The 24,273-nt window shown below is 39.6% G+C and overlaps 1 protein-coding gene across 5 annotated transcripts in view; it reads right to left on the minus strand.

Moving 5' to 3' along the window:
- EPHA6 (EPH receptor A6) overlaps positions 1–5,300 on the minus strand; it is a 778,455-nt gene extending 773,155 nt beyond the window's left edge. For all 5 annotated transcript variants that reach the window (XM_060234505.1, XM_060234502.1, XM_060234503.1 and 2 more), the window contains exon 1: positions 4,853–5,300. In XM_060234505.1, the coding sequence (XP_060090488.1) occupies positions 4,853–4,955 (103 nt within the window). In that variant the 5' untranslated portion in view covers positions 4,956–5,300. The remainder of the gene's footprint in view (positions 1–4,852) is intronic.
- Between the last annotated feature and the right edge of the window lie 18,973 nt (positions 5,301–24,273).

A 24,273-nucleotide genomic window follows, 5' to 3' on the forward strand; every position in this document is an offset into this window, starting at 1 on the left:
AGAAAGTAAGTTTCTCACTTTAGTGGTAAGAAAATGGAAGAGTGACAATGCTATCCAGCCTATTTATTCAGAAGTAAATCCTGACTTTATTAACAGACAAATGTTGCTACAGTTGCAGCCTCACAGGGTCATCCTAAACAGAGTTACACCTTTCTAACTCATGGGCTTCAAAGAAGATAAAACTTCCATTAAAGCTACTAGATCAAGATGCAAATACAAATTATTCATCCCTAGTCTCAAAACAGATTCTTATCAGTTTGCTTTAGCTCACTACTGAAAAAGCAAATTCTCATTCCAACCCTACTTTCAGCTAAAAATAAATAGTTATTACTCATTCAGATATAGTTGCAGTGTGATTCTAAGCAGGATCATGGTTATTGGTCTCCCGGCAATAGTAATCTGCTGTAGTGACTGTGAACACAATATTAGAAGTTAGATAATTTGTGTCAGTGAGCCTGGAATAAGAAGTGTGGATTGATATAGGCACTCTAAACACTTTTAGCCAGTTTTTGTTTAATGCTGTTCATATAAAACTTATGTATCCTGTCCTTGAATAATCTATACTCTGATATCTTCCTGATGTAATTCTAAAAATGGAATTCCATCTTGATAGTTTTCACTTGGGTTGTAATGGTTCATCCACAACACCTTCCTCTTCTTAATACTGCTTAACATTGCCACCAGATTTTTTTGTAATAAACATGATACTCAGTTTATAAAGTTCATAATTCAAGTAATTACTATCAAAAGAACACATCTTTACTTTAAAAGATGGTTCATTTGGTGGGTTATGTGCATGAACTATGACCTGAGAAGTTTCTATTTTAAAAAGTCCCTGGTAGCATTAACATATGATTTCTCACCCAGAGATCAAACATTGCATTGTATTGTGGAAAGAGTAATGCTGACATATATTCTAGGTTAGAGAGAAGATTACTACTAATTCACTGTTATAGTACCAGACCCTGGCTACTTCTTCTCTGTGGCTCCTTTTCCCAGTAAACACTTTACATAGAACATCCCATAGGAAAGGTTATTAATATTTACCCTTCCTTGGAGCTCAAGAGGTACCACTCAGTGAGTGTATTCTATAGGATTGTTAAAATAAATATGCAGTAGTTTGGGCAAACAGCCATGGGGAAAGGCCAACCACACCATTCTGATTTCCTAAAAACTATTCAGTAAGTAAAGTGCTTTGAACTGTTACAGAAAAACCTTTTCTCATATGCTTCCTGCCACCAGCTAAGTTTTAACCAGCAAGCAAACTCTACTGCTAGCATCTTTCATGTATCAGGTAAAGTTAAAAGCAGAAACAAGGCCTTTTCTGAAATAGCACCCATCTCTGCCATGGATTATCAGTCCTTCATAGGGTCTCTGGGGAGCTACCCTTTTGGTTAGTTTGACCATGAGCTGTAAAAATAGATTTTATTTAAGAATGTGATGCCTTTGAGCAGTCCCTGACAGTTGCTTTAATGTGTAATTCTAAACAGATTTACACTCTTCTAAGTCTTCAGTGGATTTAGAAGGGAGTAACTCAGTTTAGGATTGAACTCCTAGTGATTGTATTGTGTTTATAGTATTATCATGTGGCACTGTGTAGTGACTGTTATGCATTGATTTCTTGATTTCTGCTTTAAATCATCATATTTGCTGGTAAGGTAGCACATAGGCATATGATCATAACATGGTTATATTTGACATTTTATTTTAGCAGAATTATTTATTTACAAACATAAATGTCAGAATTAGCAAATCATATAAGAAATACAAGGAACTACAATAACCAAAATTAATTTTGTATTAGTTTTCCAGCTCCTGTCTTGTTCTTTCTGGAATAAGACAATGAAAAAGAAGTAGGGAAATATTAACTCACAAAGAAGGAAGGAAATATTAACTCATAAAGTTCTAATACCTTAGAATGTATATTGAAATACAATTTTTCTATAACAGTAGTTCAATATCTATAATGAAAATGGGTAAAACTAATTCAAATAGCTGATTGTTATTTTTTTGTAGAATATTTGTGGAAACCTTAAGACATCAAATTACACAAGTTTGTTCTGTCATTAAGAGACAGAACATTAGGAGAATTGTTATTTGCAAAAAGTAATAATATTTCTCACATAGCATGTTATACTTTGTATACTTCCCCCTTGAAATGCATAAATTAAGGAAATGGGTTTTTTTAAACTTTGCCATAATGTTTAATATCACAAAATAAGTAGGTTAGGTCATCAATTTTCATTTACATTATTTTTGGATGACCTTCCTTGGTTTATTAGTCAACAGTATGATGGATGCTATACTGAGCACACATATAATACAGGCTCTGCTTAAAAGGTTAACAGGCTAGTTTAAAAAGTATCAAGAGCCAAAGATATTGAAATAAAAGCCATTGTAGAAGCCAGGCACTAGGACTTTATCACTTATGTTTAATAAAAACCAGGCATAACACTGCATATGATCTAACAGTGTGACTAATAGTGCAATCCTAAACAGAGTTATACCTATCCAAGCAAATTGACTTACTAGGATGTAACTCTGCTTATGATTGTACCATAACTCTATGAAGGATGCTGGAAAACTAAAAGTTATCATAGAAAGATAAATACAACCACATTATATCATGTGCATCATGGATTAAGATTAACTCTGAAAGCCTTTAGAAACAGAAGAATGTTGAAAAATGTTTAAGACAACATTTATATATTACAGAGCACATGCCTTGCATACAGAAAATTTCAATTTCACTCCCTGCCATTTCCATTTAAAAATCAATGGTAGCAGGTTTTTGAAAAGATCTTTTTTCTGCCTGTGATCCTGGAGAATTACTGCTGGCCAGAGTACACAGATTACTAGATGGACAAACAGTCTGACCTGGTATCAGACAGTTTCATATGCTAACATATTTACTGTATCTTTCCATTCCAGAACAGCAATGCTTCTGCCATTTCAAATCTCATTCTTTACAAATAGAAACCCCACCTTTAGCCCTAATAACCAGAGAGATTTTTTCATACTACTCTAAATGTTTTAATAGCACTCTCAAATACAGCCAAATAAGAAAAATTTTCAACTAAAACCCCGCTTTGAAGATTATACCCCTCACTATCTTCTGTAATGGTAGGATTTTATGCTAACAGAAAGCAATAGGAATTCATCTGTTGATATTCTGTGGCTTTTCTTGTCAGCAAAGCATGGCCACAGGTCACTAAGTGGTAACAAGACTGGTTGCCATTAAATTCCCAATAGACAGAAAAGTGGAATATGGTATGGCTCATATAATACCTTGCATGAGACCAATTATGTTGTAAGCACAAGAAATGACTTGGAAATCTCCTGAGAAGAACAAGATCTACTTGGAACTTTTATCATAGGTGGCCCTATAAAAGCATTATGGGCTATTTTGGACACTCAGGGGTTTACAGTAGAAGAGATAATATAGTCTGTTGCAGTGTCTTTTCAGGTCTGGAAACTACGTATAAGCTCTGCCTGCTACATGGAACCTACCTTTTACTTTTTACTATATATGCCCATTGTTCTGCTTCTTTATTGCATTTCCCTTATCTTTCTCTTAAAAAAATAATTTTAAAAGACCAAAAGGAAAGTCAATGAACCACCATGTTTCAGTGCATGTTGACCTTTAACTCAATTTGAGGTCTAAATTGAATAGTTGATGCCTATTGAATAAAGTGCTGGATTTACCTGTAGGGTTCAGTGTGCTGAACCATTGGCCTATCTGTGGTAAGTCACCTATGTTCTGCTTCATTTTCCATTTTGTAAATTGTAAAAATTGATGACCTAGATACAAAGCTGGTGTCAGGACAAACAAGATGAAGGCATTGATAGCATTTTGCATGGTAAAAGAATCAAATAAATAATATTAGGATCAGTTAGGATAACAACAACGTATGTGCAGAGTTCCAGATATTGAAATGAGCATGTTAATATTTTGTAACAAATACTGAACACAACACAGCATCCAGGGAGTTCCATGTACATATTCACTTTGTGCACACATGGAAACTCTTAGGGTTGTCGCCTGCACGCAATTGCCACTCCCTGTTTCTCTGGGAGTGCTTGATGCTAATATTATGAAAAAGGTCTGTTAGCGAGGGGTGTGAAAAGGTACAGAGATGTTTAAAAGTATGTTTGGCATTTGGTTTCTTCCTAAAACCTCCAAGCTAGTCATGTGAATCAAGTATGTTTAAGTAGGCCATGGGAGTGAAGGGGGATATTAAGATCAAAACCTAGAGGCACAAGCTTTCAAAGTACCATTTAGTAACCCAGCTAGAACAGATTCTCTCTGGGCTTCTAGAGAAAAATAATTGCACAACTTACCCACCCACCTAAAAGAATTCTGTAGAAGGTACAGCAGTGCTTTCAATCAAGAAGAAACACTGCATGCTTGTGATCTATTTTCAGGCCATGAAGAAAACAAGGTATTAGTTTAAATGGAGAGCTGAGTGCTTCTGAAGTTTCACTGTTGTGCCTAATCAATGGCACATCTTCAGATCACTCCTCAGAATAACTGACCTCCACTGTGGCCCAGGCTTGGGAAATCCTGCAATTACCACCTGAGCCTGCCTTCAACTCCATCCTACATTAGAATGCAAATACTTCCCCCTTTATCAATCCTCTAAATGGGGCAAGCCAATTGACACAGGCAGAAGACAAGCAGAAAGGTTCCCAGGAACCCACCAGGGCAATCCAGCAATCCTTTCATGGCTTTGCCCACCAGTCACCCTGAGCTTCAGAAAGGGGACAAGTTGATTCTGGTTTGCACATGCAGTACAACCCACCTCCCCCCCCCCCAGCCCATCCCTTTCCACACCCATCAGCTTCCCTTTACCTTGGTTGCTGGAGATGTGACTGCAGCCTCCCGGGCACACCATCAACAGAGGGAAAACCAAGCTAAATTTCCAGAAAAAGCCCCTCATTTCCCAGCTTTCCATGGCTGATGCCTGAGCTCCTAGTCCTGGCCCCAAGAAAGGGGTGGGGGCTTCACGGGCTCTTCCTCCTCCAGGTTAATGAACAGCGCCCGAGGCCCCAAGGGCAAAAGGGGGTCCAGGATGCCCAGTGCTCCCAGAGCTGGAGAAACTGCATCCACTGTGGCTGGAGGGGTGGCCTCCTGTAAAGAGCTCTCCGGTTTCCCAGCAGCAGCACCAAGGGGCACGCAGAAACCTGGGGACCGAGGGCTCGCCCGGGTGCCAAAGAGTGCAGGAGACAAACTTTCTTTGGCTCGGGCGCAATGCGTGTGTGTGAGTGTGCGTGCGTCTGTGTGAAAGGTGGAAGCACCCGATCTGCCCCTCTCCGCTCCTCTTTCGCTTCGGCTTCAGCCCTTCGGCAGCAGCTTGTTCACTCACGAAACCCGCCGCCGCAGCCTCCTGGCCAGCAGCATCTCCAGACCCCCGTGCACAATGCCCGACCCCCCATCTGTCCAAGAGGGACGTCTCCCGGGACGCTAATTTCCGCCCTTGGTAGGAAGCTCTCTCCCCAGAGCTTCTCCAGGGGCGGCGAGAAGGTGCTGAAATGCTGGACAGCTCCTCACGTCGCCTGACACGTCAAGAAAACTTGCCCAGCAGGCTTTCCCAGCCGCCGCGCCGGACTCCCCTTGCTTGGGACCGGGGCTGCCTGACGCCAGGCAGTCGCAAATCAGACTCAGTCGGGCTGGTCTTCCCGGAGCCCACCGGCATCTCCGTGCCTTCCCATCGGCTTCGGCGAGGGGCTAGACGACTCCCCTGTCTTGCTTCTTTGAGCGGGCTGTTTTTGGAATCCGAACAGCTCTCGGAAGAAACAAGCCGGATCAGTGCTACCTGGCGTCCGAGCCGGCAAGAAGGGGGTTTTCTGAGCAGGCAAACATTCCAGGCAGCAGCCACCGCTTGCTGCAGAAATCCCTCTCGCTCTCGCCTTCCCCGCCAAACGGGGCGGGGGGGGGGGGGGAGGAACTGGGACACAGTAATATTCCTGGATCCTTAGATGGGTGCGTGGGAAGGGAGTAAAGAGGAGAAGCAAAACGAAAAAAAGGAGAGGGGGAATTGGGCTCCTGTTGTCACCGCCTCAGTTGTTCTGTTGAGAAGAGGTGAGACCAGTATGTACGGATGTGGTGTGCAGGAGGGAGAAGGAAGAGCTCGCGTAGCTTGGAAGCTGTGAGCAGCCCGCAGGTCAAATACAGCCTATTCAGCACTAGAGGGGGTTAGTTGACAAGACAAAAAAAAAGAGGGGGGGGGGGGAGCTCTCGATTTTGCTTTCGGCAGGCAACTGTGGCTAAACTTTAAAATTGCATTAGATTAAGAGGACACAGGTAATCCCTAGGGCATATGAGGAGATTTGTTATCTTTTGCGGTCTCCCCCCCCCCCCCCACACACATCCCTCTCTTTCCCCTGTCACTCAGAACATTCAAGGCTAAGGTCACGAAGAAGGTGGTGGGCAGTCAAGACATTTCTGCACCAAAATGCCCTCTTCCGTGCTGCCTCCATTGCCACTTCCAAGCAGCTCAGCCAGAGAGGCTGCAGAGGGGTTGCCGCTTGCAGCCCAGCCAGGTGGGTACAGCATGGATGCAAAGAATTCCACTGGATGCTAGGCAAACTGCACAAGCAGCACCTTTTCAAACCCCCCTAGGAGCTCAGCCAGGGTACCACAGGGACTGAGGATTCATCTCATGCCAATTCCCCACAGAGTGCAAGGCAGCTTCAGAAGCAGCATTTCCGTGACTTGGGAGCTTGCTTGTCTGCATGCAGGACCAGATCTACAGGTTTTTTGAGGGGGGAGGGCAAAATTAAAAAAATGATGCCCCCTTATGGGCCATTCTATCTTATGGTCCCATAGAATACAATGGACTCCATACCCACCTCTGTTGGCGCCCGGGGCCTCTGCCCGCCCCCCTAGGGCTGCCCTGTAAGGGTTCGAGGTGAGTTGCAGAAACAGTGTGGATTGTGTATCCCATGTGACTGACTTGGAAGTCAAACAGATCCTGGTGCTGAGGATTTGGAGGTACATAAAAGGAGCAGACTCCAGACTTCAGATGTCTGTATAAAAGAGATGTCTTCCATTCAGAGAATACACATTAATCTTACATGGCACATATTTTGAATGGAGACCACTTAAACCCTGTTGCTATGAATGAAAGTTCAAACCACATTAAAATGTATGCTGGATTTTTAGGACTTTTCAGCATGTCTGTGCCTCAGAAGAATGATGAGGCATACTAGAAACAAGTGAGGTGGTGAAATATATTGATTAAGACCATGTACTGGGAATCCATAATTTAAATATGTGGCTTCAGAACATCGTATCCCAAATCTGTGATATGAAGACAATAATACAGAAATATTGTATGGTAAGGATTACTGAGATTACTGTATGGGAAGCACTTTGAGTGCTTCAGGAAAGGGCTATAAAATGCTAATGAAGTAAGAACTAATATGAAATGGGGGAAATTACACTGAGGAGTAAATAGGGCAACAGAATGAGGCAGAAGGAATACCCTAATGGGGAATAACAAAGCATAAGTAGGGCATATGCATGTAGAGTGGGATGGCAACATCATGGTAAGAACATAAGAGAAGCCATGTTGGATCAGGCCAATGGCCCATCCAGTCCAGCACTCTATGTCACACAGTGGCCAAAAAACCCAAGTGCCATCAGGAGGTCTACCAGTGGGGCCAGGACAGTGTCCCTATATACCCATGCAATGATACCTGCAGCCTTTGCCTTTCTAATGACACTGAATGAGAATCAAAGGATATAACATAGTCAGATTGCAGGGGGGGGGGGGATGAAAGTTTACATTTAAAATGTTTCTTTTGGTGATAGATATAGATCTGCCACAAACTGAGTGTTTTCTGCTTTGACTGACAGAAGCTCTCTGAGACCTCAGAGAGGAGTCTTCTTTTCGACCTAAGATCTTTTTAGCCCTTTGTTAGGACTCAATCAAAGGAATAACTTAAATTGTGTCAACCTGCTCTTCACAGTGACATACACAAAAGTTTTCTTGCATTCTTTTGATGTTAATTAACTGTCTTCAGAGTGAAGAGGAGCTATCAAACTATCTTATTTTTCAGTGATTTTTCCCTGCTTTTAAAAATGTATAGAAATACAGACAAAGCAAAATTTGCTGACTGGCACACACTGATGGCATGCTTATAAACCATTTATTAGTCAAGAAAACTACAGAGGAGGCAGCTGTGAAGCACTCTTTAGTCTGCAATCTTCTGTCAGCATCTTGTCTAGATCTGGAGGGAGCACAATCTTTTTTTTTTTAACTGTAGTGTCTAGATCAAAATTCTTTTTGGCTGTCTTGTAAGCTATTCTTCAGGATGTAATGTGGAATGAGATTACCTGAAAGTTTGACACCGCTCCAGGTATTAAAGGGCACTGTGATTCCACTCCAATAGCCTGTTTAAAACTAATCTGTCCTTTTTTTAAAAAAAAGGAAGTCAAAAACTGTAGAATGTTCTATAGTTTAATAAAATATTAATAAAAGAAATTAGTAGTAGAATGTAGATTCAGGTGTGTAGCCATGTTGGTCTGAAGCAGCAGAACAAAGTTTGGTCCAGTGGCATCTTTAAGACCAATAAAATTTCATTTAAGGTACAAGCTTTTATGTGCAAGCACATTTTAATATATATTAACTGTATAGGAATAAAGAAATATTAGAAGGCTTAAAAAAACTAAATAGAAGTCCAGCAGCACCTGAAAGACTTAACTTTTCTCCCGTAGCATAAGCATGTGTGAATTATAGTTCACTGCAGATGTATAATTGTTGTACCCTCCATGCATCTAAAGAACTGCTTTGATTCATAAAAGCTTATGCTGAACCAAATTTTGTGAATCTTTGAGATGGCATGCTTCAGTAGACTAACACTTCTAGATTCAATCTTTAAGTCACCATTCTACTTCAAGCAAAGTGTCATCCTAAACATGTCTGCTTGGAAATAAGTTCCCCTGATTTAAGTATGGATCACATATTTAGTTTTTGAAAACTGAGTGTTGTGTTAACTTTTGAAATACAGAACTGCAGTTCATTTAATAAATTAGATCTACTGTTTCTTTGATAAGCATTAATGCTGCCCGCTACCATTTCCACAATCTCTCTATCAAGCTTTCAGATTACTTTAGACGTTCATTTTCAATGGTCCTGCACTGGTGTCTTTACTCTTTAGTGTTTTGTGTACACAGTCAATGAGATGTGTTAAATTCTTTGCAACTGTTTTCAGAAGTGAAAAAACTGAGCTACATAACTGAGGCATTCGCTTTTATAAAACTGAACAGAAGTCCTCTCAGCAGTGCACTTACATGCTCTATTTTTGAAGTTACAAATGTCACTGTATGTTCAGCGAAATAATTAAGGGTTCAATAACATTAGTAATTTTGGAATTTTATATCTTATGATAGCATATGAGTAATATGTCACCATTGATAGAAAAATGTATTCGACAGAAAGGTTATGCCTCTTGTTTGTGGCATGTGGGAGAAATCAAACACATGGCAGTAAATAATCAAAGAGAATAACTTTAACATTAAAGATAAGATTTTAAAAAATATTTCAGCAACAAAAGCAGAAAAAATATTTTATTAGGTGGGAACAGGAATGGTAAAACATACTTTGCAAACCTGTATTTTCCACTGTGGGAAACTTGTCTCTTAAAATTCACTACAGAAGAAATGTTAAAAGAAAGTAACCTTTTAAATTTTAAGATTTCTTTGGCTAACCTGATACTGGAGAGAGAGAGAGAGAGAGATACTTGAACTGCATTACAGAAAAACACTACCTATGACATTTTGTTTCCACCAGTAAGAGGTTTTTGTTTTTTGCAATAGCCTTATCAGGACTACACTACTGTTAGTATAAAAGTTCCATAACATCCCACCCAAAAGGTAAATCCAGAATAAAGTTTAGCTTCATGTACAAAATCTAAGATTATTCATAAACTCATCCTTCATGTATATAATCTGCATCCATTGGTAAATTCATTTTAGGATGTACCATTAGGACTGCAGTCCTAAAAGAACACACTTAAATGCAGTGAAACCTTTCTTTGAAGTCTCTGGGTTCAGCAAAGTGTGACTCTGTTTAAAACTACACAGTTAATCTGATACCTTTCTACTATGGGTTGGATACTGTTACTAAAACACACCTTCTAATGAACGAAGCCATGTAGCTGGCCGCTATCATCGATGTGCTCTATTCTTGCATGTTTGAGCACCATGAGAAAATACTATTCAGTTAAAATAGCCAAGGAAACTTCATTGTTTTCCTGGATACCAATCTCCATTATCCAAAACTCTACAGAATTAGAATTATTTGTGACAGTTTTTTTGCTGCAACTTGAACTCATTGTTTTTATTTTTCATCACTGCTTACAATAGTTGTGCTCTACTTCTTTAAAGAGATAGATCAAGATGGATAGCCGCCCTGAGCCTGCTTTGGTGGGATATAAATCCAATTAATAATAACAATAATAGCCATCTTAGTCTGTATGTAGCAGTAGAAAAGGGTATCTTATTTTTCAGTGAATCACAAAAGCTCATACCCTACCACAAATTTTGTTAGTCTTTAAGATGCTACTGACTATTTTCTTTGCTACTTCTTGACAAATTCAGTTTCAGACTCTGAAAAATCATGTTCTGTTCTTCATTTGCATTTCAGGAGGAGGAGGATGAAAAGGAGGAGACTGGATTTACACCCCACCCTTCACTCAGAGTCTCAGAATGGTTTACAATCTCCTTACGGTTCTCTCAGAATTGTTCTCTCAGAGCTTTCTCAGCCCCACCTACTTCACAGGGCATCTGTTGTGAGGAGAGGAAGGGAAACTGACCCAAGGTCATCCAGTGGCTGCATGTGAGAACAGAGAATTAAGCCCAGTTCTCCAGGTTAGAATCTGCCACTTTTACAGGTTCTCACTGAAAGGTTTCAGTTACTTCAGTTTTTTCTTCCATCACTAATTCCAAATTCATACCTTGGGTCCCTTATTCATTTCTTATATTTTCTCCTTAAAAATCATGTTACTAAGACTGAACACAATAGGTTGCCCTTCTGCATCCAACAGGCATTCATAGAAGGACTCTTTTGCACTGCACTTCAGAGAATTGGCTTAGTAAATCTTATGATGTGCTTCCATTTGCACAATACCTGTATGAGCTGAAGCATGAGAACTGCTGTAAAACTTACCTATTACAACACAACATGAAATTTTTGAGCAAGGGTTGGTGAAGTGATATGGAGGTTTCCTAATCCATGCACATATTTTACTCTCTTTTATGGTTCATGGGATCCAACCTAATATTTTTGTTGAGAGTACATTGTGTCAGAGAGAGTGGAATCTTCTCTCTCCTCTTAACTATATACATCTATTCTTGTTAATGGAAGCTCAAAAGCCATTTCAAGGAATTGCTAATAACATAATACCCTCTGATTTTAATACTATTTTCAGTTTCTTTAAGCATCTGCAATATTAAATATCATAATTCTGCTTCTTTATATGTTTTGTATACAGTATATAAAGCGAAGCTGAAGTCTTGATTCCTGCTGATTCTGAATCTTGTACAATATGATGGGAAAGTGGACAAGGCAATCAGTGTACCTTATATTTTAGAGCAAAAATGTAATGGAAGCTGAAAGAAAGAGGAGCTGACAATCTAAAATGGTTGATTTATACATTTACTAAGATCTTGACTTGAAGATCTTGTAATCCATAGCTTGTCTTGACTCTACTGGATCTAAAAATAGTACAGAGCAGTAAGGCAAAAATGACAGTTTGCTAGAAAGGTAGCTGGAGACATTATTTGATGTTGCAATAACAAAAAGGCTTGTATGCAAAGGAACAGCAGCCATGCTGAAGAGAAGGAGAGGAATTGCATACCCTGCTGCACTTTCTATTACAAAAGTGTTTTCAATACCCATGAAAACAAGTGTTCTGCAGATCCTATTACATTCTTATTGTGAATAACATAAGAGGACTTACTTCTGTGTAAACATGCACAGAATGGGGTTCTAGGACTGACTGTTGTACTCTTTTTGCCAACCATATTCCTTACTCTTGTTTGCTCATTGAAATCAAAACTCTTCCTATGTACTGTACTTAAATTTTATAATAGGAAATAATAGGGAAACAATCATGGTTTGGGAACATATATTACTTCTGAAATGAAGGTGTTTTGCTGCTTGCTGTTTATCTCAATCTAACATGATACCCACATAAAGATTTAATCTTCCTGGTTGTTGTCCCCCACCCTTTCAGCTCAGGTGCCTTGTAGATGAAAATGAGAAAACACCAAGGTTGTAAACTATGGCACAGTACAAATAGCAAGAAATGCAAACAACAACCAGACTTATTACCAAGACATATATCTTTGCTCTTATCCAACTAGAGCATAATGAAGAAAGAGCTCCAGGCCCAGGAGCAGACATGTTTATCATCACCACAGATGACTGTTCTGTTTGAACAATAACTCTGCCTTTTGTTTTGCCTGTTTTATCTCACTCTTTGGTGCGATGTGACACATATGATTCTATGCTCTGTGCTGATATTGTTTGCAATAAAAGGAAGCGATACTTCCCAAAGGATACTATGCTAATGTGAAGAACAAATGAAATCCCTTCTATAGAGTATACATCTGATCTCAGCTGAAAATTGTTTTTTGCTATTACTGTATAAAAATTCCACCCTCTTGCAATCATGCACAAAGATCTGTGGGCACAACAAACAAATAAAAGTCAAGCTCTCTACAACCAGCTTTGCCCCCACAATAACAGCAGGCTATGGCATACAAATAATCAAGGATAAGCTGCTATATTATAAACCTTCAAACCATGAGAACCGTACTTTCTAAAATAGAAATTTTGAACAGTCTGATTTGAACAATATGATTTAAGCTGGACACAATCACTGTCTCCAAAGCAAATCCATGCTCTTACTAAGTTATGCCTTGGACCTTCAAATATTCAAGAAAACAACCCAAATGCATCACTCGTTGCCTTGCTGAAAGATGTTTGTGGTAGCACATAGCTCCAACATTATGTTCTTAGTTATACATGTGAACTATGAGGTTACATATAGATATTAGGTTGCTTTCACAAATGTTTGAAGAAATGCCTGCATATATTTGGTAAGTTTGTTAATAATCCATATAAATTAATTGTGATGACTCCATCATGCAGAGATCCTGAGGCTATGAATTTATTGTGTGAAAAAATATTTCCTATTGACTGCCTTAACCTACTGCTTCATTAAAGGTAAAGGTAGTCCCCTGTCAAGCACCAGTCGTTTTTGACTCTGGGGTGATGTTGTTTTCACAACTTTTTCACAGCAGACTTTTTACAGGGCGGTTTGCCATTGCCTTCCCCAGTCATCTACACTTCCCCCCCAGCAAGCTGGGTTCTCATTTTACCGACTTCAGAAGGATGGAAGGCTGAGTCAACCTTGAGCTGGCTACCTGAACCCAGCTTCTGCTGGGATCAAACTCAGGTTGTGAGCAGAAAGTTTGGACTGCAGTACTTCAGCTTTACCACTCTGTGCCACAGGGCACTGCTTCATTAGGTAACCTTGAATTTCTAGCATTGTGAATGGGTTAGAAAAGGTTTTCTCTCCCTCAGTTCTTTCCACAATGTTCTTAATTTATAAACTTTTGTGATATCAGCAAATACAGTGCCATCTAAAGGACTGTTGCAACCTTCAATGTCCATTATAACTGTTTAGGATGGCACTTACTCATTTTTTTCCCCTGAACTAAAGAACAGCCATATTATCTAGCCTCCCTGATTCAGAAGGTGGTCTAACCATTAGCGTTTTATTCTTTGTTTTATTGGATTTAACCTTCTTGCTTCCTGAAGATATGTGTTCCCTCCTGTCCAATGTTACATTGTAAGTTTCTTTTAATTAATACTCTAATTTTCAATAATATTTTAAAATTGAGTAAGATAATGCTGGATTTCACACACATATATTTTGATAGGATGGCAGTAATGTCTAATTGCTAGCATCTTGTATAATTTTATTACTGATGTGTGAGAAGAATATTAGCTTTCTAATCAGGGGAGCAGCTTGGGAAAGGACAGTTAAATTCTCTTTCAGCTGGACTACAGCATTGACCAGCAATGTTCCCTCTAAGCTATGGAGTTTTGTGAGCAAAAATTCTGCTTCATAAGCTACTGGAATTGCAGTTGTAAGCAAGCAATTTGGCTGCTGCATAAATTAGTTTGTCCTGGGCCTATCCTTCCTGAGCTAAGACAAACATGTGTGAGCTGGAGGTTAAAAAGCTGTGAGCTAGCTCACATTAACTCAGCTTAGAGGGAACACTGCTGACCAGTACCAGCAGTCTTTCAAGACACAGTTGTGTGTGTGGGTATCCAAATATAGAATCTCCATTGTCACATCTTTCTTGGTCTTTAGGATCTTGAAAAGAAACATATCCACAAAGGGCTTAGAGCTTGCATACTTTTACCCTTTCCCTGTCATTGCAACTCAAAAGAACATGTAAAGGTATTAAAAATATTTATTTTCCAAATTTGGATTTCCTTTTTTTTCTTTGGGATTTGGCCAATGTAAGACATATTGTTCATCAGCCATGTAAGACTATAAGAACTGTCTTGCTGTTTTAGAGGTCAGTCAGGTACAGCATTCTGTTTCCAACACTGGTTAGTCAGATGACTTTGAAAAGCCCAGAAGCAGGACAAAAATGCAACAGTTCTCTTCCCATTGTTTGTCCCTCAGCAACTGTTGTTTAGAATAACATTTATTTTGCCATCATAAAATAGAATATTTCTGATAACAGAAATACGTGATCCATTTTTGGGCCTTCAAAGTATTACATCTGTCATCTTTCTATCAGGGATAATCATTTGTTTATATGATTGATCAATATTTTCTTCTTATTTCATCCTAGAATTATCAGTAGGTTCATGTTTACTGATTGTTTGTAGTCTGTATTTTATTATTTATTTTTATTCGATTTAGTAGCCTCTCTGTCTAATCCCTGTAGTATCTGGAGGGGGGGGGGCGGAGAGACACCTTCTAACAATGTGGATAAAGATTTAAACTGGGAATTTGCCAGATGCCTGATTGATTCCATTCACTAGCATTTAGCATGGTATTATAACAAAATTGTACAACTGTGAGAAAACCTGTAGAATCTCAGTTAGGCTTTGGTTTTTCACTTAATGGGATCTTGCTTTGGAATGTGTATCTCAATTATTCTTACAACAGCCCTGTGCAGTATGTTAACTGAAAGAGTTGCTTGCCCTGGAACATCATGGTACAGTGCCCATGCATGGCTGTCATTTATTTAACAGGCAAGCCTGCCAATGGATTACACAGTAAAGTGCTAGTTGAATTCTGGACAACTTTACAATAAATAAATGGCAGTCCTTCTGTTAGTATTAGGGGAAGTGACAAGGCAGGCCTCTGTCTCCCAAATGAATGGTCATTGTGGAACATGCTCTGTGAGTATGACATCCACAGCATTTTACAGTGACCTTCAGAAATAAGCTGAATGCCATGGGACTTCCCCTCTAATTTAGAATTGCAGTTTCAATCTTTAAGAACATAAGAGAAGCCATGTTGGATCAGGCCAGTGGCCCATCCAGTCCAATACTCTGTGTCACACAGTGGCCAATATGTGTGTGTGTGTGTCACACATATATACACAAACATACACACAAACACAAACATACACACACACATACACACACACACATATATACACACACACACACACTCACACACACACACTGTGGCTAATAACCACTGATGGACCTCTGCTCCATATTTTTATCCAATCCCCTCTTAAAGCTGGCTATGCTTGTAGTCGCCACCACCTCCTGTGGCAGTGAGTTCCACATGTTAATCACCCTTTGGGTGAAGAAGTACTTCCTTTTATCCATTTTAACTTAACTGCTCAGCAATTTCATTGAATGCCCACGAGTTCTTGTATTGTGAGAAAGGGAGAAAAGTACTTCTCTCTCTACCCTCTCCATCCCATGCATAATCCTGTAAACCTCTATTATGTCACCTCGCAGTCGACGTTTCTCCAAACTAAAGAGCCCCAAGCGTTTTAACCTTTCTTCATAGGGAAAGTGTTCCAAACCTTTAATCATTCTAGCTGCCCTTTTCTGCACTTTTTCCAATGCTGTATTATCCTTTTTGAGGTGCGGTGACCAGAATTGTACACGGTATTCCAAATGAGACCGCACCATCGATTTATACAGGGGCATTATGATACTGGCTGATTTGTTTTCAATTCCCTTCCTAATAATTCCCAGCATGGCGTTGGTCTTTTTTATTGCAATCGCACACTGTCTTGACATTTTCAGTGTGTGATCTACCACGACTCCAAGATCCCTCTCTTGATCAGTATCTGCCAGTTCACAACCCATCAACTTGTATTGTAGCTGGGATTCTTGGCCCCAATGTGCATTACTTTGCACTTGGCCACAATGAACCTCATCTGCCACGTTGACGCCCACTCACCCAGCCTCCACAGATCCCTTTGGAGTGCCTCACAATTCTCTCTGGTTCTCATCACCCTGAACAATTTAGTGTCATCTGCAAATTTGGCCACTTCACTGCTTACTCCCAACTCCAGATAATTAATGAACAAGTTAAAGAGCATGGGACCCAGTACTGAGCCCTGTGGTACCGCACTGCTTACCGTCCTCCACTGTGAAGACTGCCCATTTATACTCACTCTCTGCTTCCTATTAATTAGCCAGTTTTTGATCCACAAGAGGACCTGTCCTTTTACTCCATGACTCTCAAGCTTACTAAGGAGCCTTTGATGAGGAACTTTATCAAAAGCTTTCTGGAAGTCAAGGTAAACAACATCTATTGGGTCCCCTTTGTCCACATGTTTGTTCACCCCTTCAAAGAACTGTAACAGGTTAGTGAGGCAAGATCTTCCCTTACAGAACCCATGCTGAGTATTCCTCAATAACTTGTGTTCATCAATGTGCCAATCTTTCCTTTATTTTGGTAATATGTGGAATGAAATTGACCCATACAGCTGTTATTTCCTGAAAGGAAGGACTATTGGCTACTGTTTTAAATCTCCTGTAGGTAGTCATGTTTTCAAAGATTTTACATTCCCAAGTTCTTGTGATCAGGAAGATAAACAGAATTACATTGTAAGCAGAGTTATGTCCTTTTAAGCCCATTGACTTCATTGGAGTTAGAAGGACCACACTCTGTTTAGGATTCTACCAATAATCATCTCAAGTTCTCTATTGTTAAACTGATTTGAATTCACTGCTTTTAACTATGAAAACAGCATTTGATATTAAATGTGCTTGCTGTATCTAAATCTGATATTCATGCTTTAATGTAATTGCTAATGTAATTGAAAAAAATATTGGGGAAAAAGGTGAAGGGAAGATATTTTGGAAGTTCTATTAAAGCTACTTAATGAAGCAATTCTTGCATAACTGCAGTAGTCATTGCCAAATAAACAATTTAAATATTGTATTCACTTCTTGCCTCAGACTTTATGTTACAAGAAAACAAGAACTGAATGCCCAAATCAGAGAATGATGATGATGATGGGACAGGAATTGTTTATTTCCTTTGGCACTGTTTTTTTAAAAAAATCATCATCTTTATTTTAGATTGTAACATAACAGATTAGTTAACATAATTCAACCTAAGATATGTGGGCTAGAGTTCCAGTCCTGGTGCTCAGTATTCATTAGATGTACCTGGCATAATGTTCTGCAGAAGCTTCAGTTGTTCATCTCAAATTATTATCAGCCTGATTTGTGGTCCTAAAGTGAACAAACAAGGAAGATATTGTTATAGGCTTGAGCTTTAGGGATGTGTGTGTATCTGTCAGTCTGTCTGTCTGCCGACCTGCCAGCCTGTCTGTCTGTCCATACATATACACAAACTATCAGCACAGCAGAACAGAATGTTAGTCTGCAGATCCCTTAAATGGATTTAATATTGTAGTCTAGCCACAGCTAAATCCCAGGAGAAAATCTGTCCTTTTATTTGCCTTCTGTTAAAAACTTCTCCTGTGCAAATGTTTGATGAACTCCTCTTGAAGACTATGATGAGTCATCTCATACAACTGCTACATTTCACCCTAATAAGCCTTCTTAATAGGAATGAAATATTTTTTTCCTGGTTCTCATGTGGAGCAGTATGATTCACAGCATTTAAAACTGTGATCACAAATCTATCTAGGAAACAAATGTTTTAACTATAATTCCAAAGACAATTAAATCCTGTTAATTTATACGTTTTATTTCACTGGAAATTTATGCAAAAGTAGGCTAACTGCAGGGAATAATATTTGCTTTTCATGATGAACATCAAAATAATAATGCTGTTAACATTTTGAATGGTATATTTGCTTTATAAGTAGGTATATTAGCCGTTATAAGATTAAACATCATAATCATGGCATTTAAAACATCCTTAGTAATGTAGAATACTGTTACAAATACAAGGAATTTCCTCCTTCCTTCATAATCTTACATTCCATTAAACTATAATGGGTGAGGGAAGGAACACAGGGGAAGACTCTCACATCAAAATGTTACCATTTTGCTTTTAATGATAATGATTTTTTTTGGATTGAAGATCCTCACTGTGATTGTATCCACACAGACCTGTGGAGCTGGAAGGAATTATGTACAACAGGTTTCATGGCTATCACAAGAAAAAAAAAAGTGAAACTGTCTGCCTAACTTCATGTACTTAAGTCCTGGTACTTCAGTGGGGTAGAAGTGTATACTACTGGTATTCTGCCATATTCAGCAATGCCAGTGAAAGAAATATTGTCTATTGTGGTTAGCAGTGAGTGGCATGTGCACAAAAATCTATAGCATTTTGGAAAATGATTTTTGTAAAGCATGCTTTCTTTTAATTTACGGAATGTGCTGAATTTAATACTTCTCTGTTTTTAGTAGCCTAGCCTGAGACATGATAAAAAACACACTTCTAAATTTTAAAATAATCCCTGCACAAGATGGGTTTTTGTAACATGATTGGTCATGTTTGAAAATACAAGGAATTGAATTCATTTAATTAATATAATGCAGTCTTCATTTTCCTTATACCATTTTCAGCATATACTGGAATTAGACATTCCATGAATCAAGAAAACAACATTGATTAAAATTACATGTATTTTTAACTATATCTGTAAGTATTCCAGTAACAGATCTTAGTCTAATAGAAAATATATCTAATCTCATTTGTGGCTCTGAATGATCCTAGATACACAAAGGTAGCCAGCTCATGCCACTGAATCCTTAACACAAAATAATATATATTTTTGTGAAGCTTAGTTGAATACATTTAAGAAATAGAATTCAAGTGTGAAACTAAGACTTTATGATCATCAGTTACATACAGGACACCACTAGAGGGACTTATACAGCCAAGAGTTTCTTGCACAAAGCTCAGAAAGATGCTTGCCGGAAACAGACTAATAGGCAATGGCAAAAATGTTCCTTTATATATTTAGATTGTGAGTTTTATACGAAAAATAAAAGAACAGGATTGCATTTATTTGTAATGCTTCTGCTGTCAATTAATACATGCAAGAATTACTTTCATTAATGTATTGGACATATATTTGAATATTTGTACATTTATTAAGATGTATTTTATGTTTTTTTAACATTGCAAAATAACTTTGTACACGATCTTGACTATATCACTTATTTTTGTTAGTGAAACTCTCTAACAATTAGAATGTGACAAAGAACAAATCAGTTACAAAAATTAATTACATGGGTAATTAATGAATGAGAGAACACTCCTGAGGACATTTTAATGGAAGTAAAGCTCCCAAAAGTAAATACAGATGTTATGTCAGATCCTAAATTGACCTTACATTATGTGTGTTATGTATGTGTGAGTGTGTGTGTATGTATCTCAAATGCTTTCTTTTATTATCCAGGAGGAGCAAAAAACATAAGAACATAAAAAGAGCCCTGCTGGATCAGATGAGTGGTCTATTTAGTTCAGTATCCTGTTTCATGCACTGGCCAACAACAGGAGGTAAAGGCTGAAACCTTCCCCTGATGTTGCCTCTGGCTCTGGGATTCAGAGGCTAACTGCCTCTGAACATAGAGATTTCTCTCAGTCACCATGGCTAGTATCCACTGAAAGGTCTATCCTCCATGAATCAATCTAATTCCTTTTTAAAACTGTCTGTTCCTGTGGCCACCAAATTCCATTGGCAGTGAATTCACATTTTAATCAGCCTCTGTGTAAATAAGTATTTCCTGTTGTCTGTGCTGAATCTACTGCCGATCAGCGTCATATGATGGCCTCAATTTCTAGTATTGTGGGAGATGGAGAAAAAATTATCTTTTCAACATTGAACATAATTTTATAAGCTTCTATCTGTCCCTCTTAATTGTCTCTTTTTTAAATTGAAAGGTTCTGGGCTCTTCAGTCTTTCCTCACAGGGAAGGTGCTCCAATCTGTTAATCATCTCTCCTTAGTACTTTTTCCAGCTCTATGATGTCCTTTTTGAGATACAGTGACCAGAACTGTACACGGTATTCCAAATGAAACCTTACTATAGATCTATACAGGGGCATTATAATATCAGCCATTTTATGTCCAATCCCCTTCCAAATAATCCCTAACAGAGTTTGATTCCACTGCCCCCCCTGCCGCCACATTGCTGCAGCACTTCATTGAGCTATTCACAACAACCTCAAGATTTCTTCCCTCATAATATCAGTAAGTTTACACCCCATTAGCCTATACTTGAAGCTGGAATTTTTTTGTCCCAATGTGCATCACCTTACCAACATTGAATTTACCAACATTGAACTTAATTTTTCACATTGTCACACCTCATCCAATTTGTGGAACTCTTCACAGTTAGCCTTAGTTTTCACCATCCTGAATGATTTGGTCATCTGCAAATTTGGCCACTACTCAGCCCTAGTTCCAGGTCACTGATGAATAAATTATATAGTACCGGACTCAATAGTGATCCTTGTGGGATCCAACTGCTTAGCTCCCTCCATTTCTGAGAACTGTCCATTTATTCCTACATGTCAATTACAGTGGTTAAGTGTATGGACTCTTATCTGAGAGAACTGGGTTTGATTCCCCACTCTTCCACTTGCAGCTGCTGAAATGGCCTTGGGTCAGCCATAGCTCTCACAAAGCTGTCCTTGAAAAGACAGCTTCTGGGAGAGCTCTCTAAGCCCCACTTACCTCACAGGGTGTCTGTTGTGTGGGAGGAAGGTAAAGGAAATTGGAAGCCACTCTGAGACTCCGAGATTCAGAGTAAAGGGTGGGGTATAAATCCAATACCTTCTTCTTCTTCTTCTTCTTCTTCTTCTTCTTCTTCTTCTTCTTCTTCTTCTTCTTCTTCTTCTTCTTCTTCTTCTTCTCTTTAACTCATAACAGAAGCCATCCTCTAATCCAGGGGTGGCCAACGGTAACTCTCCAGATGTTTTTTGCCTACAACTCCTATCAGCCCCAGCCATTGGCCATGCTGGCTGGGGCTGATGGGAGCTGTAGGCAAAAAACATCTGGAGAGCTACCGTTGGCCACCCCTGCTCTAATCCCATCACTGCTAAATTTACCAAAGAAGTATCTTGTCAAAAGACTTTTGAAAGTCCAAGTATATAATGGCTACTGGGTCACTGTTGTATACATGCTTATTCACTTTCTCAAAGAACTCCAAAAGTTTGGTGAGGCAGGATTTCTCTTTGCAGAAGCCAAGTTGATTTTCCATCAGCGGGCTCTGTTTCTCTACATGCCTAATAAATCTGTCTTTGAGGACCAAATGATCTCTTAAGAACATAAGAGAAGCTATGTTGGATCAGGCCAATCGCCCATCCAGTCCAACACTCTGTGTCGCACAGTGGCCAAAAAACCCAAGTGCCATCAAGAGGTCCACCAGTGGGGCTAGAAGCTTTTCCACTGTGCCCCCCCCAAGTACAAGAATACAGAGCATCACTGCCCCAGACAGAGAGTTCCAACAATAAACTGTGGCTAATAGCCACTGATGGACCTCTGCTCCATATGCGTATCCATTCCCCTCTTGAAGCTGTCTATGCTTGTAGCCACCACCATCTCCTGTGGCAGTGAATTCCACATGTTAATCACCCTTTGGGTGAAAAAGTACTTCCTTTTATCTGTTCTATCCCGACTGCTCAGCAATTTCATTGAACGTCCATGAGTTCTTGTATTGTGAAAAAGGGACAAAAGTACTTCTTTCTCTATCTTCTTTATCCCATGCATAATCTTGTAAACCTCTATCATGTCACCCCGCAGTCGACGTTTCTCCAAGCTAAAGAGCCCCAAGCGTCTTTCTTCATAGGGAAAGTGTTCCAACCCTTTAATCATTCTAGTTGCCCTCTTCTGGACTTTTTCCAATGCTATAATTTCTTTTTTGAGGTGCGGTGACCAGAATTGTACACAGTACTCCATATGAGGTTGCACCATCGATTTATACAGGGGCATTATGATACTGGCTGATTTGTTTTCAATTCCCTTCCTAATAATTCCCAGCATGGCGTTGGCCTTTTTTATTGCAAACGCACACTGTCTTGACATTTTCAGTGAGTTATCTACCACAACCCCAAGATCTCTCTCTTGGTCAGTCTCTGTCAGGCTTATAAAGGTTTCTGATTCCATGGAACAAACTTAATGTCATGAACCTTTTAATATATCAATTTGATTTTAAAAAATCTGTGTTAGTATTTAACTTTGTACTGAATTTTGGCTACTGTTAATATCATAACAAAAAAAATATTCAGGTCAGAATATATGTAATTAGATTAACCATGTATGTCTCTGATGCTACATGTCCCAATCTCGGCCATTTATTAAAACTCATTTCCTGTAAATATAATTTGAAATATCTTTCTCAATCATGCCACAGATTTTCAAGCAACAGTTAAATATGTGTATCATATCAAAAAAGAAGAGAACAACACATGGCAAAATAATTGGGATTAGAGGGAATTACAGAGGGAAGAAATTTTGGTGTCCTGATCTTCCTGGGAAAGCAGATGAGATATAGCAATCTCTTTAGATAGCATAATATCTCATCCATCTAACCCACTTAATGCAGTCAGTTGGGGGTGAGTAGTCTAACTAGACTATGCTGACCTCCTTGAAAGAAGGATGGGATATAAAAATGAGTATTGCAAAAGGAAGAAATTTTGTTGGACATAAATATATTAATTCTTAGCCTATATATGCTAACAGCAAGTGATACATTTTCATATGTCTGAGTTGAGTCTCGGTGGTATCATGGGAAGGAAAGGAACCCAACAGGATTTTTTGGGGGAGGGGAGAGAAAAAAGAACTCATTTCATGTTAGAGCCTTTCTTCCGTATCTATGTTTATTCATGCACACATATATATTATAAAGCAAATATTTCATTCCCTGGTCACCCTACATGGCCCATAAAATCTGAAGGCCTTTCAGTGGCTAAAAAGCCCATTGTTTAATTTAGAAAACACTTTGTTTGTGTTCCTATGTGGAGTCAGATGTCATTGCAAGAAATGTCTCTTTCCAGCCCTGTATGATGATTGCCGGGGGTGGGTGGGGGGTGGGCTCCCTCTGGGAATCCTACCCCCCCAGGGAAAGTGCATGCGCAATACATAGCCTCTCCTCTCCCGGTGTAGTGAACGCCGCGTGGTCACTGTCTGGCTATGCCTGGCAGATGGTCACTGCAATAGCCTCTCCTGCATTACTGCATCCGTAGCAACACCTTCTCGCTGGTCCCCCCCGTTTTCACAGAGTTTGCTACGTCATGGTGCGACCGAATTGTCCGGCGGTATAACCGGATGGGCAGGCTGGGCCCACCAACCTCGTCAGCCTAAGAGATAGGAAAACTCTAACATCAAACCCGGGCAGATAGAGCTCGTTAATGTAACACCTACCACCTGGAGGACTCACTGCCGGCGTCCCGGCTTACTGGGCCATGGCAGATGACCCCAAGGTGAAAGGGTGGAGCCAGTACCGCGCACACTGCGCTTCACCTAAAAAATTCCTCTGCGCAGGCCTGAAGGGCATATCCACACACACAACCCACAACGCATCAAGTCCTGCAGCGATAGGCAAGGGGCGAAACGGCAGGTGGAAGGTGCCACTGGAAGCCGCAGTCCTGATCCTGCATGTAGGCGGTTCAGGATATTGGTCGCCTGATGCTAACCCGGAGACGAAAGCATCTTTCGGCAGCACCCTGAACGACCAAGCAGCCTTATCTAGGGACAGCACTGCTTGCTCCACACGGAGAGGGGCCTAGAAAAGGTGGCCTAAACAAAGCTCGTCTCCCCCACCCC

Source organism: Heteronotia binoei, chromosome 3, assembly GCF_032191835.1.
Source record: "Heteronotia binoei isolate CCM8104 ecotype False Entrance Well chromosome 3, APGP_CSIRO_Hbin_v1, whole genome shotgun sequence".
In the NCBI taxonomy this organism is placed as follows: Eukaryota; Metazoa; Chordata; class Lepidosauria; order Squamata; family Gekkonidae; genus Heteronotia; species Heteronotia binoei.